The following is an 18,222-nucleotide window of genomic DNA, read 5'->3' on the forward strand; positions in this document are numbered from 1 at the left end:
TGAAACAAATTATTAATATTACTGATAGAAACTCCACTCATTGTTTTATAAAATAATCTTTAGCAAACATTTTTCTTCTAAAAGAAGTTCATAGCATTTAAAGGTTAACATGTGAGATAAAATCCAAAAAGTATCTTAAGATGAGCATTTTTATTACAGTACATGATGGGATAGTTCTGATTAAATTATGTGATGATTTGAATAGGAAAGAAGACAAAGTGCATCGTTTCTTGCCCTTAACTTCAATGCCTTTAATCAAATAATGACCTTCTGGAAATAGTTAATTTTAAGCATTTGGAAAGATCAATACCACTTTGCCACCAAAAAATGGCCCAGATGATGAAATTTGATGTATTTAAAGTACCATTTCACCCTTTTAACCTAGTAAATAATTTAAAATGCTTTCAGTATTCCTTTGCCACCATTATGTTTCTCACTGTTACGTGTTTATGATTCTCCCCCTTCCTTATGGCAAAAGCAACTGTTTTCATAATAAGTAATCCCAAAGTTTAGGTCTGAAGCATACCTACTCAAAACACAATAATGAATTTTATCCCATATAAAAAAGGGGAATCTATAAATAATGATGAATTTTTGTTTTTACAAATGTGGTTTATAATATGCACATTATTTTTAAAAAATTCTTCTAAATAGTTATAATTTCTGCAAAAGCTGATATCTGTGTAGCTATTATAAAACAGAATAATTTTGGAGAATAATTTGTTTAAATTCCTCTAAGTAATTCCTGCAGATAATATATGTGGTCACTATGGGGCCTCCAGTGAGGTAAGAAACCTGCTTTGCGCCTGCCAGTTCTTTATGTGAATGTATTATATTAGAGAAAAGCTCATTAGTGATGTTCAACACCACTGGAATAAAAAACAAGTTCTAAAAATGTAACTTGTGAATTTGAAAGCAAGAGATTGTCCTATCATTAGTCCATTTGGATCTTTGTCCTATCCTTAAATCTGATGATAAAGGGGAAGAGTTTGGGGATTCTTACAATTAGAGCGGCTTTTTATATGCTTCTAGAACACTGATAGAAAATCACCCTTGAGTGCCTTCAGCTTTGTAAATTAAAAAAAAAAAAATTGCCCTCTATTAACATGTTTGTGGGCAGATTCAAAACTGTCTTCATTAGCATAAGTAACACTTACAGATTCTTTTAAAAGTCGAAAATTATTTACTGAATGATAAATTGCTAGCTTTAGAGTTAGTTGTTGAAAATGTACTCATTCAAAATGTCTAGTGTAGTTTAGTCTACAATACTGCATTTTTTTTTTTAGTCAGAAGTACTATTTAATGGATTATGTACTTAATCCTTGTTCATACTAGATGCTAAAATGTAATTCTTGCTTTTCACTAAAATGTTTGTATCAAATACCTCCCTATTTAGATTGATTTCTTTTAATACCATATATTATTATACCATATGCCCCAGAGATTGGAACAAAATATGCCTGAAAATACTACATAAAAAGAGGGGGGGAAAGCATTTCTTAGCATACAATCTATAAAATGTTTTGCCTTTTAGAATTCAAATTACTATTCTTTTTTTTTTCTTTTAAATGTATTTATGCCTTCCTCGTTACAGTGTAAATTATTGCCATTTCCTTCACAAGGTTTGAAATGCATGCGTGTGTACACACACACACACACACACACACACACACACACACACACAGATTCTTTAGTAGTTAAAAGAACTTTTCCTGCATAAACTACACAAACTTAAGTATTTTCCAAGAAAAACTAGTTTTATTCAGAAGCATGAGCTACAGCTCAGTTTGTGATATAGAGGGATCACTCTGGCAAGGCTTGAGAGGTACAATAAATTCATTCGTGAAAGGAGGTTACTTTACTCAGTCAATTAAAATCAGTGTGCACCCCTTATCCATTATAATGTTGGAAAGTGAATTGACTTGAATTAACTGTTCTAAAAAGAGAGTGGAGTGGAAATCAGAGATTTTGTTTGGTAGGAAATTAGCAGCTGAGAGATGAAGGTGCCAGGATTTTTATTTAAATGTGGTACAACACGATCCTGTCAGTAAAGCACATCATTAGAATATTGAGATGAGAACCGCTAATTTCTGCTTTAAAATGAGCATACAGTCATGTGCCTCCTGGACTGTATAAATTGCCATTGTTGGTAGCTTTAAGTTTGTTGTTCCCTCCTCTTTTTTTCCCCCCTGTGATAGTTTGGCTCCCATTCTGCATTCTCATTTTTTAAACCTCTTATGTTTCTTTAATAAATCCCTAACCCAAAACAGTCAGAAGCTCCTTATTTATTTTTTATACATCTTGGGTTTAGCATCTTTTTCACCGTTTTCTTGCTTACTGTAGCAAGACATTTGCAGATGGTACTTGGTTACTATAAAGTGCATAACAGTATTTCCTTTGTGGCAGATGGATTTAAGACTTTTAGTTCTCAATAAATGTAGGTTTACAATACATAACTTTACAGGATTTGTGTTGTATATAACAGGTTTGAACATATTATCTCAGAATTCATCTGCATGGCATTTTCAGCTTAACTAAGGCTTGTGCCAGTTGTTGGGTTTGTGGAGCTTTTTTCCCTTTTTTTTTTTTTTTTTTTTTTTTTAAGTAATAAGGGAAGCATTGTGATTGATAGCAGCTAAAGGCGTGATTTTGAATAGAAACAAAGGGTTTGGAACAGAAGGTGTCAAATTAAACTTTGTCAGTTTGAAAAGTAGTAACATCCTGAAAGTTTTACTAATTTATTTACATGTGGCTACTGTTTATATTTTGCCCTCTTTATATTCAGTGTAATGTTGCTTGGCAAATTTACTATGTTTAAAGTTTAGGTTGTTCCTTGTACCATTTTAGTTTCCTGAGAATGGATTGGCCTAATTATTTTAAGACTGTTACTTCCCCATTTTGTTTTATTCTTTCTACCGATTGTGGAGAACAGTTGCGATCTATTTTAGCTCGTGGTTTCTCACCCTCCCTTTCTGGTCATGTAATGTTTTAAGAACCGTAGGCCTCTCTGGAAACATAGTTATATTTGCATCTTGAAAGAAAAACAAAACAAATACAAACAAACAAAAAACAACTAAGGAACATTTCTACTTGTCTGTTCCCCCAGCATGCTTATACCTTCCCCTAAAAGAAAAACAAAACCAAAAATATCAACACTTCCTTGGGAGAATACAATTGTGTTTGTCAAATATTGCACAATAATATCTCAACTTGTTTATTATGGAATATTATTTAGATTGCTTGTCCAGTAACAGTACTGAGCCAGAAAATGGTGTTAAAGCTTTTGATCTGACAAGAAACAATATTCTGATAATATTCTGTAATCATTAATACAGTCTCAATTAATATGCAGTTAAAAGTCTATCGGAATACTCAAAATTAGTTATATGATAGTATTAAAATACCCCAAATCTGATATTCATTATCATAAACTGGAAATGAGCCAATTACTTCCACATTACTGCAGAACTAGCATATCAAAATGTCTGTTTTTCATTATGGTTTTTAAGTGAATGCACTTTAAGAAAATCGCCTTTTTGTTGTTGTTGTTAGAATATCCTGCAGAACTAACAGTACCCAGCTGCAGCTTTAAATATTTTCTAAGAAGCATCTGATTTCAGTCTCTTAAAATCATCTTATTGCCTCGGAAGGCTAACAGAGACATGCTTCAACTTATAATTCATCAAATTATTTTTAGATAAGGAATTAGAAGTATTATTTCAGGGCAGAGGTTAATAGCAAACTACTGGAAATGTTATGTTAGTCATGGGCAATTAATAAAAATAAGGATCCATCCCATAAGCATAGAAACACAGAAGTGACAATATAAGCAAAATATTTGTTGAATGAGTCAAGACTCTTTTTCTGAAATATTTGTTAAACCAGCATGAACATGATTGTTTAGGAATTAGCTATCATTATTAGCCATTCTAAGAGAACTAATGATTTTCTTTTCCAAAGAACATCTGTGATCCACATGTTTTCACATATATCCAAGTACTAACTGATCTCTATATAACTTTAAGGAAAGTTTCTAAAAGATTTTCAGGTTCTTTGATGTTTCTATGTGCTTACTGCAACATTTTAACATCAGTGTGATCTCAAGTGATCTTTTGCCCATTACAAGTTACATATTTAAGCTAAAACCCATTATCTTAAAAGGAAATTTCTGGAATGCTTATTGTTACTCTTTGTGGGATATGGACTGTTTGGCTAAAATTCCTAGCAAGTGTGCCATTTTGTCCTACAATTTCAGTGGCTTGTGAATGATATACACTGATATGATCATTTATAGTTAGACAAAATAGCATCAGTGACCTAAAGATATCACTGTCAAGAGGCACAGTCAAGAAAAGGGTCTGTGATTCCAGCCCCAGGGGTAAAGAATGATAAATATCACCATACAGAATATACATCCACAGCATAGTAAGAGCCTTCCTAAGGACTGTTATCTAAGGATCAGTATTCATTTAGGTAGGTCTGTAGATATAGATTCAATTAAAGATTCTCCATTATCATCTTTGCCTTAATTCCAAAAGAATAGGTAACCAGTAGAACTTAAAAGAATTACTCCTCCAATTTGCATCATGCTTTAAGTCATACAAAGCATTTTCTTTATAACAGTTCTGGAAGGTTTGTGGTGCAATGATTATTAAACCCCTGTCCAAAAAAAAAAAAAAAAAAAAAAAAATCAGCCTGAGACTCAAAGGGGTTAATGACTTTGTAGAGAAATATTCTCCAAAGCCATAATTGCATGTGGATGAGTATGCAAACAATTTGAAGAAGACATAATTGCTCTTCTACTTTTGTATACTCGTTGAAAAACATAGTTGAGGAAAGTTCTTTCAAAACTTTGTGATAAGATAGCTAAATTAGAAAATTATTCATTCAATAGAAACATGCCGGTTTGTTTTGTTTTTTTTTTTTTTTTACTTGATCTACCTTTTTATGGATAAATTTTCTTATATAACAGTCTTTTAATTAAATGCATGGGGGGAAGAGTAAGCATCATATTTGGATAATGAATCTTGGCCTCTGATCTACCCAAAATAAAGAGAAGACGCAACAGTTCTCCAAAAGATCCTATTAAACTAGCAACAGATCTGTTGAGTGATAACAATGCTGGTATGCTTTAGTCAACTGTCTACTTCCTCTAATCATATCCACTGAATTTTCACCATTCTCACTTGAGAAAAAGTTATTGCCTAGTAAATGAAATTATCAAATACTTTAGGGCTAAAAACATGAAGATGAAAGACTTTCTTTCAAACCATACTTTCTCTTAAACACTAAGCAAATAATTTTATTGGAAATAGAATCATTTCATGTGAGTCTGCTCATTTCCATTTAGAAGAAGGATTCCCTCTCCACTGATACATTTTGAGAAGGAAAAAAAAAAAAAAAAAAAAAAAGAGGTGAATGAAGTTCACCACCATCCTTAATTTCTCAGTTCCAATCCTGACTAACCTAAAATCACCAAATAAAAAAATCAGCTTTCTGCTCTTTCCTGCTCTTGACTGATCAGTAGCCTTGTCTTTAGTGTCCTTATCTATAAAATGAATTGGTGCCTCCTTCTAATAGTAACATCTGATTCTTTCTGTTGGAGAATTCCCTTGGCACCTTTATCCACATGGAACTCTCTTTCCCAGTCTGGAAATCAGGTAACTAGAAAGTAACTCCCAGGAGGAAAGGCAGGTTTGAGTGCTACTACGTAGATGTGCTAAGCAATTCCTTAACCCTTTGATTTTTCAAAGCAATTGTAACTCAGGCCTTTATGGCTGGATCTAATTAAGACTCATCAGACATTCTGCTAACGGCACATTCTGTCTTTTGTACATTTTTCTCCAAGACTTTAGGGAAACAATGAGCCTTTAGGTCTTCCAGTCACCTTTATACATTGATGCTAAGGAATAAAACCTACTCTTTAGGTGTTCTGTTGAGGGATCTTTTTCTTTTAAAAGGACATTAAAGAAACTCTTCATTGCTATGATTTATGTTAAGCAGCTCTTTAGCAAAAACCCAAATACTAAAGTTCTTGTTCAGAATAGGAAAAAAATAAATTATAGCAAGGAATCCTTTTTTTTTTTTTTTTTTTTTTTTTTTTTAGGAAAGAAATAATCCAATCTCTACCTATGTTAAATCTCCTCAACTGGAAACAAATTGACATATACAATGGGAAAGAGAAATATGCAAGTGTAGACATACACTGAAGTTTGATAAACTTCTATTCATGTATTCTATAAATTGTGACACATGTTTTCATGCTTGGGAGCCTTGAAAACATAATTTTAATTCCCTAAACAGAAATGCGGGGCTACTAGTACAAGCTAACAAACAACTTTTGCATAGATAGATTTTTGGATAAAGTACTCAATGGTCTCACAATTACTAATAAATAGATCATTGTCCAGAAGGGTGTTTTAAGGTGATGAAAATAAGTTTATTTTGTTATTAGTTTTGCTTAAATAGAAAAGGGAGACTATTTCATCTACCATCCACCTCTGTAAGCTGACCATGTGGCACATTTATCTTTCAGGGGTGGTTGTGTGAACTGTTACGCTGGAAAGAAGATCCATCTCCAGAAAACAGGACCCTGTGGGAGAATCTCTCCATGATTAGAAGGTTCCTCAGTCTTCCTCAGCCTGAACGAGATGCCATTTATGAACAAGAAAGCAACGCTGTTCATCACCATGGTGACAGACCTTCCCACATTATCCATGTTCCAGCAGAACAGATTCAGGTTAGTTTACCTTGGCCAATCCAATATAGCACTAAGTAAATAAAGCTTGAAACTTAGCGAAGAAAATGAATGTTTCTTTTCTTGCTGCCAGACTAAACAGGCTTCCTAGCAAGATATAACAATCCACTGCCATCTTCCTTGGAAGATAAAAGGAGAAGCAATGTGTCCTTTCCTTTTTGTGTGCTCTTTTCCTAATGTGACGGTTGCCTTGACACTTTGGGCTTGGAAAGAGCCTTTCCGAATGGGAAGGTTTGGTTTGGTTTTGGTTGTGGTGTGTGTAGATTTTTAAAAATTGTTGGTGGGTTGGTTGGCTTGTACCTTTATTTCTAAGTCAGAATTGCAAATCCAAGCCCACCTCTGAGCAACACTATGATAGCCTCCAAGTAAAGGAATGAGTGCTAGTGTGGAGAACGTTTCTTACAGACTTAGCATCTCTCTATCTTGGATTCACTCCAAGAATAAAATAGTAATGCAACCACATTTGATTCTTCATCTTCTCTCCCATTCACGCTGTTAATATCTTCCCACTGTCCCTCCCTTAGAAATCCAAAATCGGGGGTGAGTCAATGTATGTTTGTTTTTCCTTCAGAGCCCCTCTCCCACCACCCTTGTGAAAGGAGAGCCTAGAGGTACTTTCTCACCAAGCCTGCTGACCCCTGGACCATGGCTGGGTGCTGCTCCACAGGTGAGCTGGCACAAGTTAAATATGTCAGGGAGAGAAAGGGGGGGTTTCAAGTACCCACTCCCTCCATCAAAGAGAAATAGTTTATTATTTGTGGGGGGGAAAACCCACCACCTAATCATAGTAACCCTGAAAGAAGATTTTCCCACAGAATCCAACCTGTGCTTAAGAAGAATAAGAGTCTTGCCCTTCCCTTTCCCAAACAAAAGGCCTAGGCTTGGGATTCACAATGTCAAACTCTGTATTCCTCTTGTTCATTGGGGTGCCCTTTGCTTTTACTGCTTTCAAAGGTGAACATAACACTCCATCGTTCATTGCTGGTTTGAGAATTCTACAGGGATCTTTTCAGTTTCCTCTTTGAAGAGAGAAGAGTTAGCTAGCAGAATTCTCCAACACTGATATCTTTGTGAATTACTTATATTATCTCTCTAGGAGAACATACGTATATATTTACAAAGCTAAAAGAATGAAGTTTTCCAGCCACTAGGAAAAAGCCATGAGAGTGTATTAAAGATAAAATACATTGGAAATGGCAGTCCCTTAGGATATCAAGTGCTAAAATAATCGTGTGAAAGCCTGAAAAATTTTACTGTTTGATTTAGCAAAAATAAAAAAGAGAAAGATATATGTTAAGTAATTAAAACAGTACTTGTTTGAAATGTAAATTGTTTTTAATAAATTGCTTCTTAGGGGGATAAAAGGAAATGCTTATGCATAGTATAAACATTCTAATATTTTGCTGCTTACTCAGGTTGATTTGCCTTGCTAGTTTAAAAAAAAAAGGATCTGCAGCATACAATATGCGAATGTGTCATATTTATTATATGTAATTATATATAGCCAATTACAGCATATATAGATACTAATTATTAACAAATATGCCGACACTAAATTCGAAACTTCATATTATGAGTTTGGCCTACAAAAAAAAAAGTCTTTATATACCAGAGTTGGCTACACTGAAATTTTACTGCTCAGTCGTGACGAAGATATCCATGGATTATAGCCTCTTTGGCCTTTAATACTTTTTTTTTTTTTTGTATCACTTGACAAGAAGTTATGAATCATAGATTCTCACTGAGGTGTTTTTGTTTGTTTGTTTGTTTGTTTGTTTTTGGATTAAAAAGGGATAGTAACTCTAAACAGTAAGAAATCTTGATGAATTCACTTATGTTTTAAACATGATCTTCAAACAAAGTACTATTTTTCAGCTTTTGGTTGAGGATCACACACACACACACACACATTTTCTTTCCATTGAGTCCTCTAGCTCACCTTTTAAAAATATTTTTGCTTCCACTGTTTCTAATCCTCATCTAAATATCTTTGTTAATTATATCATAATTTACTTGGTTAATTTCTTCTTTAATTTGTATCCTTCAAGTTAAGTTCATGGTTTACTTTTTCCAGAATGCTAAATGGTGACTCTTCAGAGCAGAGGCAAAAATCAGGGATTTAAAGGTTCTACTAATCTTTGATAATCCCCATAATACTCCTCCTCCTTTCTAGGTCATATTATTTTGATTTTTTTTTTTAATGTTTTGAGCCATTTAGCCGTCTTAGACATTTTGTTCCAACTCTTTGTTCACTTAAGGAGCTATTTGTGGGAATGATGGCTACTTTTGTTTATTCTAATAAGCTTTCTAAATTAATATCCAAATTGGGATTTAATTTTTTTCCTTTTCTTTCTAGCAGCAGCAACAGCAACAGCAGCAGCAGCAGCAGCAACAGCAGCAACAGCAGCAGCCCCAACCCCAGCAACAACAGCCTGGGCCCCGACTCCCCCCTAGGCAGCCTACTGTCGCTTCACCAGCTGAGTCAGAGGATGAAAATCGGCAGAAGACACGACCGCGAACAAAAATTTCTGTTGAAGCTCTGGGAATTCTACAGAGTTTTATCCAAGATGTAGGCCTGTATCCAGATGAAGAAGCTATCCAGACTCTCTCTGCCCAGCTTGACCTTCCCAAGTATACTATTATAAAGTTCTTTCAGAACCAGCGATATTATCTCAAGCATCATGGGAAACTGAAGGACAATTCGGGTCTAGAGGTGGATGTTGCAGAGTATAAAGAAGAAGAGTTGCTGAAAGATTTGGAAGAAAGTGTCCAAGATAAAAATGCAAACTCCCTTTTTTCAGTGAAATTAGAAGAAGAATTATCAGTGGAAGGGAACACGGACATTAATGCTGATCTGAAAGACTAAGATAAAAGTATTATTTTCATTCAACAGTGCCACTGGTATTAACTAATTAAATGAAATTCCATCTTGCATTCTCTCAGAAACTTTTGTTGTTCATTGTTTGGCCAATGAGTCTTCAGAAACTTGCACACACACACAAATACACACACACACACATACACACAAACATACAGACATATGAAATGGAAAAAAAAAAAGGAAAGTGCAGATCGCTAAATGTTTTACTCTGTTTTACAAACTGCTCTACAGCTACAGATGAAGCATTGAGGATTGTTTGATATTAATTTGTGTTCACTGGCTACACCCTGTTGTATCCAATAAGCATGATACCAGTGATTTTTGATTCTGGAGCTTTCAAAGAAGCATTACAACTTTGGTGATTATTGTTTCATTTTTATTATTATTATTATTAATTATTATTATTATTATTATTACTGTAACACTCCACACGATCTTTGGAAACTCACACTTATTTTAAAGAAAAAGAGAGTTTGATGCTCTTGCTCTATTGTATGTTACAAAAGAACTATATACTGTGGAATGCAGTTTTAAAATAACACACGCCAACAAATGCCTTGTATTATATGGCACTGCCGTAATTCAGATTTGTTTTCTTTTTTGGAAATAAAAGGTCACTGTAATATTTTTTTCATTTTCATTGTTACATGATTTTTAAAATGGAAAGAAAATGTGAAACACAATTTAGTCCTCATTATTTATTTGTAGATCCTGCAGCATCATGTTGTAATTAATTTTTTTTGGAAGTTTCCGTTAAATGTAATATTGCTTCTCTTGTTCTCATACTGATTCTTTTCTATTTATAAATGTATTTTGATGGGCAGTAAAACAAAGTGTCTTAAAAGTTTTAAATAGAGAAAATGTGCTTTACACAGTTGCCTATAAAAAGTGCTCGATGTTATCCAAGCAATTCATACTATAAGCTTCACTCTTATTGTTGTATGCAATTTTTACTATCATGCAAATAAGCTTAGGTAAATAAAACTAATAGATCACCTTAGAAACTTATGCAATTAATGTGAAAATAATTGATGTTTGCAATGTGTCTTCCTTTGGTTTACAATCAATTTTAAAGCTACATCTGTATAAATTTTCTGTACAAAGGTGTATTTCTTTTTTATGAGTTTATTGCTATGAAAACACCAGTTATTTTGTTACAGCTAGCTGTTTTTATAAGTGTATCACAATTTTCTTTATGCAGAACTGTTGACTAGGAGTGGTTATTGACTGTAACTACACAATTAAAATTGTTTGTATGGTATGCTATGGGAGGGTTTGTCTGCTTATGTGTACTCACTGTAAAAGAGCTTGAAGGGATTGCTCTCTCTAGGTGGCTGACAGTACTTTCTCAGCAGTACTTTGTGGATTTGACAGAGAACATCCAAAACGTTCTCTCTCAAGACTTGTATTAGCCTTTGTAAAATTTACATGTTGATGGCATGTGTGTACGTGTGTATAACACACACATCCATACATTGAAGTTCCATGATGGAAATCATAACCTGCCTTGTCTTGCTTAACATTTTGCCTGCTAAACAAGAGATAGCAGGATATTCTGGAGTCCAAAAGCTATCGGGCACAAACATATTTACAATCCCTGGCAGCGATGCTCTTATAATGGGTACAGCTGCTTTTATTTTGTGCTATGTGAATTATGCTCCCACTGTTTCTTATATTAATGTATAAACACTTGAAAAGGCCATTAATAGTTAGGTAAAATAAAGAGAAAAAAATGGCCCTTTAGGAAAAGTCCTTAGTAAGCAAGATTTTGAAGAATAGTTTTTAGCTGTTAGTAATTCTGATAACTTTTGAGTTCATCAAACTGCTTAGGGTCTTCTAGGTGTAGGAGCTACCTAGGAATATGAGAACACAACACGTGAAGCCTAAAAGCGATGTATTCTCCATTAGGACTTCATTTTTTCCTAACATTGGTTTAATATTGAGTTAACTAATCCTAGGGTGATTAAACCTTAGCAAACTACATAGGAGCAAAATTAAACATGCTGATTGTCAGAGAACAAAGTGAGGATATAGTTATAAAATACTTCATTCATATTTCAGTTTTTCCAAATTCTTTTGTCTAACTTCTGTTCTTAATGTTTTCTCATAGGTTTTTTGAACACAGCTAACAGAGGTTCTGAGCTTCTTTGAGAAGAGATCCATGATTGCCCATTTCCTTTCAGTCCACCATTTGCCCTACCCCAGATGATATCATGTAGGCAACTGGGCTCCTTCAATACTGAACTTTTATTTAAGAAATTGAATTGGGAGCATTGAAAATTCCCAATTCAGCTTTAAAATATTATTGAATAGTGAGGCACAGCTAAACTACTCTGGAGGCAGATGGCTTCCCATAAACTTCAAACTCTGTCCCAAAAGTTTTCAGTTCATCTGATTTAATAAGAGTTGAATTTTTAATACATCTCAGCTCACTATGAAAAAAGAATGGAATCATTTGGTAGAGGAGTTGAAAGTAGTGAGAAGAATAAAAACAACTATATAACTCTATTCCTCATCTATTAAGAAAGAGTATGATATATTAAATATATATGTTTTTTGTTTTTTTCTTAAACATCCTTTTTCTTGTTTCCTCTGGAAAGGCACTGGTGGTAGAGAAGGAAATTGAACTATTTTGGTGGATGTGTTGTTTTGGTTCTTGTTGGTTGAATTTAAAGCAAGGTACCAAGACACATACACCAAAACACTTATTTTTTGATCTGAAGCTCTGGCTTCCAGGTAAGATTTTTCTTTCTCATTCCAAAAGGTTCCCTATTTTCTTTTGGATTGAAAAATAGAGTGCATCGGTTCCCTTGTATTGTAAATACTCACCAACAATAACCGATGACATTTGCTAAGAAATATCATTTAATTCCTTTAAATTAAAATGGTTATATTAAATAATTTGTCAAGAAGAAATGATGCTAGTAATCTGAATGGCCACGAACAAGCAATGAGCTTAAAAGGCTGCTTTAAGGGAAGTTCAAACTCGGATGGTGCGTTGATCTATATAGTCTTCCCTGGGTATTCTGTATGCATGGTCACTGGCCTCGTAAAGGCAGCATGCTATAGCAGAGCATTTATCTGGAATACCAAGAATCTGGGTTCAAATCCAGCCCTGAGTTAACTACTAGTGACTGGGTAAGTCTTTCACATGCATAGTCTTCAGTTTCCTCATTTGTAAAATGAGAACTTTTTAGACTAGCTGATCTCTGAAGTTCCCTTCCAGCACTAAACTCTGATTTCCTTTTGTATCAAGAAGGCTTATTATGTGCTAAAAGTTGATTTAACAAGCTTCATTGTGTGAAAAGTACTTCAGAACTTTTAAAGGTGCACATGACAGCATGTTGTACTCAAATATGTTTGCAGAAGTAGATAGTTCATAGACAATATTCAACCCTATGAATCTGAATCTGTCATGGACTCCTTCACTCAGCATTCTCCCACTAATATGTAGGACACTCTGTGGCCATCTGTATCTGTATACTGTGCAAAAATAATACCATTGACAATGTTTCCTTGGTCCATAGTATGCAAACTTGATACACACCTTCCTAGAAGCCAAGGTAGCTCTTATATGAGTGTCTTAATTACACGGTATTTAATTTCAAAATATGTGCATAATGTGTGTATTGATTAACATCCTAGGATTTCCAGCGCCCAATTTTAAGAAAAAAGATATTTTTCAGATGTATGTGACTATGCTTAGCCAAATATATAGGTTAAAACAAATATTTTCAAGTATCTTCAGGTTGAGTCATATACCCTTGTAGGTATCCAACCACCATCCAGTTCTTCACCACCACCCCCTCCCTGTTGCTAACATTCATTTAACATCAAGATCTTTATGTATTGTACAATCCTATTCTTTCTAAATGGAATGTACTAAACTGCCTCATGATGCTATAAGAAAGCAATTTCTATAAATGCGCATCAATAGATGATAGAAATGGAGTCCTGTGTATATGCAAATATACACAGGTTCTCAAAAAAAATGTGTTGAATGACTATACCAAGAAAGAATTCAGACAAACTCAATTTTTACTTTAGGGTGCTATCACACCTTTCTCCTATAGATCAGGAAACTCAGACATTAACATTACAATGGCCTGCCCTGCTGTCTCTCCCTGATCTATATGAAGAATTCCTGGTTAAGCAATTACAGAATCTGAGTTGGAAGGGGTAACCTGGTCCACTCCATGACATGTTTCCTAAGTAGTTAGCCAGCTACTGCTTAAACCCAGTATCTCCCAAGGTAGGCCATTCTACTTGTAGATAGCTCTGTTGGTTAAGAAGGTTTTTCTTATGTCAAGCCTAAGGAATAAGACAAATCAAATAATCATTTTGGCAACTTAAGGATGCACATGATTTTCTTAGTATCTCTTCTCAAGCAATTAAGTCTATATCATTTCAATGCAAAAGCTAAGTACTTGCATGATTTTCTGCAGTAGCTAAAGGAGAAGGCATTAACATGCATATTACTAATAAAAATATATACAATATGCTCATTAATGGAGTGTGGTCAAAAGTATATATCAATATACTGTACCTGTATTATAATTAATTCCACATGTTGAATAAAAACAGTGCAGAATTGCCTTTTTAAGATATACATTTTCAATTCTTTCTTGCTCCAGAATCTATGCATATGTTCCATATACAATAATCCAATATTTAATTTTGATGTAAGAAACTTTCCAAGTTTACTCATGGCTTTCTAACTTGCTATTAGTGATATCCATTTTCTCTACAAGTGGGGGAGAAGCAATGTGGTACAAATGAAAGAACATTGGAACCACAGGACCTAAACACAATCCACCGAGCCTCTCAGTCTTATCAGTAAAATGAAGGGTTTGCACAAGATGGCCTCAGCTCTCTTCCAGCTCTAGCTCTTTGGTACTGGGGTTCTTTGACTTCTAAGAACCCTTTCAGCTCTCAGATGCTGACATTACTCACCATTAATGTTACCCTTTATGGTCTGTGCAATCTACTGAATGGGATCCAAACCATTGAATGTGTTATTTCTTTGTCAAGAGTCTGTGAAGTTGGACAACACATTGAGAACTGGACTGGCATTTCATCTTTATAGTCCATACCCCCTGTGATACATGAGGAACTTGAGACTGACATGATTTCATAGACCAGATCCTAAAGGCAACACTTTTCCTTCCATGGTGATCACAAAGATGAGCTTTCTGCAACATCCAAACCAGAAATAGACTTTTTCATTAAATGGTCAAATATCTGGATTCTATATATTACAAAAGCATTATTTCCAGCTTTCCAGTCTTATTAACAGGAAACAATGAACTCAGATATACTTCCCAAATAAAAGTATGAAGATAGCTCACATTTATATGTACTTCTGATGGGAATTCATGGAGTTATGACCAAATATTAAGATATTTAGCCCAATGTAAATGATCTATTGAGGAATAAAACACAAGGAACAATAGCTTTCTGTCAACCACTTTCCTCTTTCAGTCAACCATCATTTCTGGTTTTGCCCAAAAAAAGTTTTCAAGAAAAAGCCTCAGTTTTCTGATGCTGACTTCTCTAACACTTTCTAGGCAAATTTGGAAGAAAGAAAGAGGATTTATTTGGGGACCAGTGTAGTTGGTGAAAAGTTATATCAATAATAATGTGAGTTAGCCAACAAACAGTTACTGAACATTTACTATGTCCCAAACACGACACTAAGCACTGTACATATAAAGAAAAACAACAATTGTACTGTTCTTGCCCTCAAGGAGCTCACAGTCTAAGGAAAAGCATACATTAGAACAATACAGAAGGTGCAAATGCAGAAAGAACTAAATCAGACAGAATAATTGGACATTTTATATATGTGAAAATCCCTTTACTGATAAAATATTTTCCCCTTTCATTCCTGCAAAATATTTCCATCCTTCAACAATCTGTGATCTTGTCAGTGTCCATACTTGACTCAATCAGTCAATTATCTACTCTGCCAACACTGTTCTAAGTTTTAGGGATACCAAGACAGAATAGATCATGTCCTTAAGGAAAAGTTGAGGGTCTCTCCAGGAATATATTACATACTAATGGTCCATATATGCTCTGAAGATCTTTATCTCAACTTCCATTTTCTCAAACAAGTCTTGCTTCTGGAGGGAGGGTATAAGCAGTACTTCCTGAGGATATGGGGATAATCTAATTCTATTGGCTTGGAGTCCCATGAATGTGCTTCCCCGGAGATTATTGGTGAAAATCACTTTAGTCCATCAGGTTTGAAGAGCTTTTAGAAAGAGGATTATACAAAAGTCTTGATGCCCTCTCCCACAGGAAGTAAAAGTCCAGAGGAAAGTGTGCTCAAAAGTACATGCGATAAAGTAATGACACGGTTTCTGGTTGCTAAATGCCTTTTTCTCCCCATCAGGGAATATTCAAGAAGTGTCTCTTCTGGTATAATTAGCTGAACTTCTTGTGAAGCCGTGAATCTATATCTTGTCTGTCCTTGGCCTTTAGTACAGATCCTGATGTCAGCTGATATGCGGATATTGCTAGGATACTGATGGGAAAAGAAGTCCTTGGCTCTGAAGTTTTCAGGGTCATCCTCCTATAGGCACAGTGGGGAAGAGAACTTCTGTCAAGACATTCAGACCTTTGTCCAGGCTAAAGCTGAAATCAAGGCCTTTCCCACCGCTTTCATGCAGTTTCCCCACAGGGGTTCACTGGTTTGCTTCTGTCTCCTGAGTATCCACTCACAGGTGCATCCTGATTCCAGGAACCTAATGCTTTTATTGGCCAATATGCCTAATAAACTACAACACACTTAAGAGATATTAATAAGAAGAAAAAAGTACATGAAAATGATCAAGAGGTTTCACCTCATTCTCAACAAATTGGCAAAGAGGATAAGAGTTGGATTGGTAGTTGTGAGGGATTGTGGAAAAATAGGTACATTTAATGCATTATTACTGGAGTTGAGGATCAGTACAATCTTTTTGGGAAGCCATATGGAATTAACAATAATAGCCAAAAGTTATATAACAATTTAAGTATTACAAAGCACTTTACAAATATTATCTCATTATTCTCATAACAAGTATTATTATCCCCATTCTACAGATGAGATAACTGAAGAAGACAATGGGTTACATGACTTGCCCTAAGTCACAAAAATAGTAAGTTTCTGAACCTGCACTTCTTCACTCCAAGTCCAATGCATCATATACTGTGTTATTTAGCTCCTCCATGGACATTGACCTCAGTACTCTTCTGCTAGGAAATTATCTCAATAAAATCATTGACAAAAAAAGACAGTCTCCATGTTCCATATTTATAACAGCACTTTCTGTGGTAGCAAAGAAGTGGAAACAAAGTTGATAGCCATCGATTGGGGAATGAATAAGCAAATTGTGGCACATGAACATAATGTAATATTACCATGTGGTAAGAAACACCGAACAGAATAAATACAAGAACCATGAAAAAACATATACAAATTCAAGCAAAGTGAAGTAAGCAGATCCAGAAAAACAAAATAAATAAATATATATGTATGTATATATACATATATATATGGATATATATATATATATATATATACACACATATATATAATGATTATAACAATGTAAATGGAAAAATACCAATCACAAAATAATTACAAATAAATGTTGTGAAGTTATAAATAATAAGCTTTGTCCCAAAGGTGAGATATGACACCTCCTTCATTCCTTAGGGGGTGAAAGAGTCATAGATATAGAATGGAGGGTTGTGTTTTGATTCATTCTGCTATTTTTTCCTATTCTTTCTCTTTGTTGTTCTTTTTAAAAATGATTCTTTGTTATAATACATAGTTCCTTCAGATGAAAAGGCAGAGAGATACTGGGGAAAACATAGATATCAATAATGTATTAGCAAAAAGACTATGGTAGCACATAAAAACATTTTACATTATGATCAGGGCAGATTTATACCAGAAAGACAACATTATTTATAGTTAGACAAACTATAAAGATAATAGATCATATTAACAAAAAATATAAAGAATTACTTCAACTGATACAGAAAATATTTTGACAAAATTTTGTCAAAATGCAATATACATTTTAGTTTAATAAATTAAAAACATAGGGATAAATGAATCTTAATATTCCAAATAGCATGCACTTAAAATAAAAAAAACATATTTGTATCATGGAAATAAACTAGAGGCCTTTCCAGTAAGATCAGAGTAAAATAAGATTGCATATTATGAATAACTTCTATTTAATATAGTGCTAGAAAGAAATAGCAGTAAAACAAGAAAAAGAAATTGACTAGGCAAAGAAGTAGCAAAAACATTACTTTGTGGAAGTTATATAATGATTTATATGAACCCTGGAGGTTCAACTAAAATTAATTGAAATAATTAATAATTTCATCAAAATAGCAGATTATAAAATAAACCTATAAACTAATAAGATGACTTTTACTTGTAGAATGGCTAAACAAACCAAAATACATGAAAGTAATATATTACTTGACAATAAAAAATAATCCAGCACCTCCAATATAAACAATATCCTTTTTTTTGGTTATCTTTGTCTGTTTTCCAGTTTTGAGGTGAAGCAGCAGT

At 34.1% G+C, this 18,222-nt stretch overlaps 1 protein-coding gene across 8 annotated transcripts in view; it reads left to right on the forward strand.

Moving 5' to 3' along the window:
* The window catches only part of SATB1 (SATB homeobox 1), a 117,444-nt gene extending 106,656 nt beyond the window's left edge, over positions 1–10,788 (forward strand). For 4 of the 8 annotated variants that reach the window (XM_074269482.1, XM_074269484.1, XM_074269483.1 and 1 more), the window contains exons 10-12: positions 6,536–6,739; positions 7,329–7,424; positions 9,114–10,788. In XM_074269482.1, the coding sequence (XP_074125583.1) occupies positions 6,536–6,739; positions 7,329–7,424; positions 9,114–9,623 (810 nt within the window). In that variant the 3' untranslated portion in view covers positions 9,624–10,788. The remainder of the gene's footprint in view (positions 1–6,535; positions 6,740–7,328; positions 7,425–9,113) is intronic. The other 4 variants (XM_074269487.1, XM_074269486.1, XM_074269488.1 and 1 more) reach the window with 3 other exon arrangements.
* Positions 10,789–18,222: the final 7,434 nt, after the last annotated feature.

The sequence above is a fragment of the Sminthopsis crassicaudata genome, chromosome 5 (genome assembly GCF_048593235.1).
Source record: "Sminthopsis crassicaudata isolate SCR6 chromosome 5, ASM4859323v1, whole genome shotgun sequence".
Classification (NCBI taxonomy): Eukaryota; Metazoa; Chordata; class Mammalia; order Dasyuromorphia; family Dasyuridae; genus Sminthopsis; species Sminthopsis crassicaudata.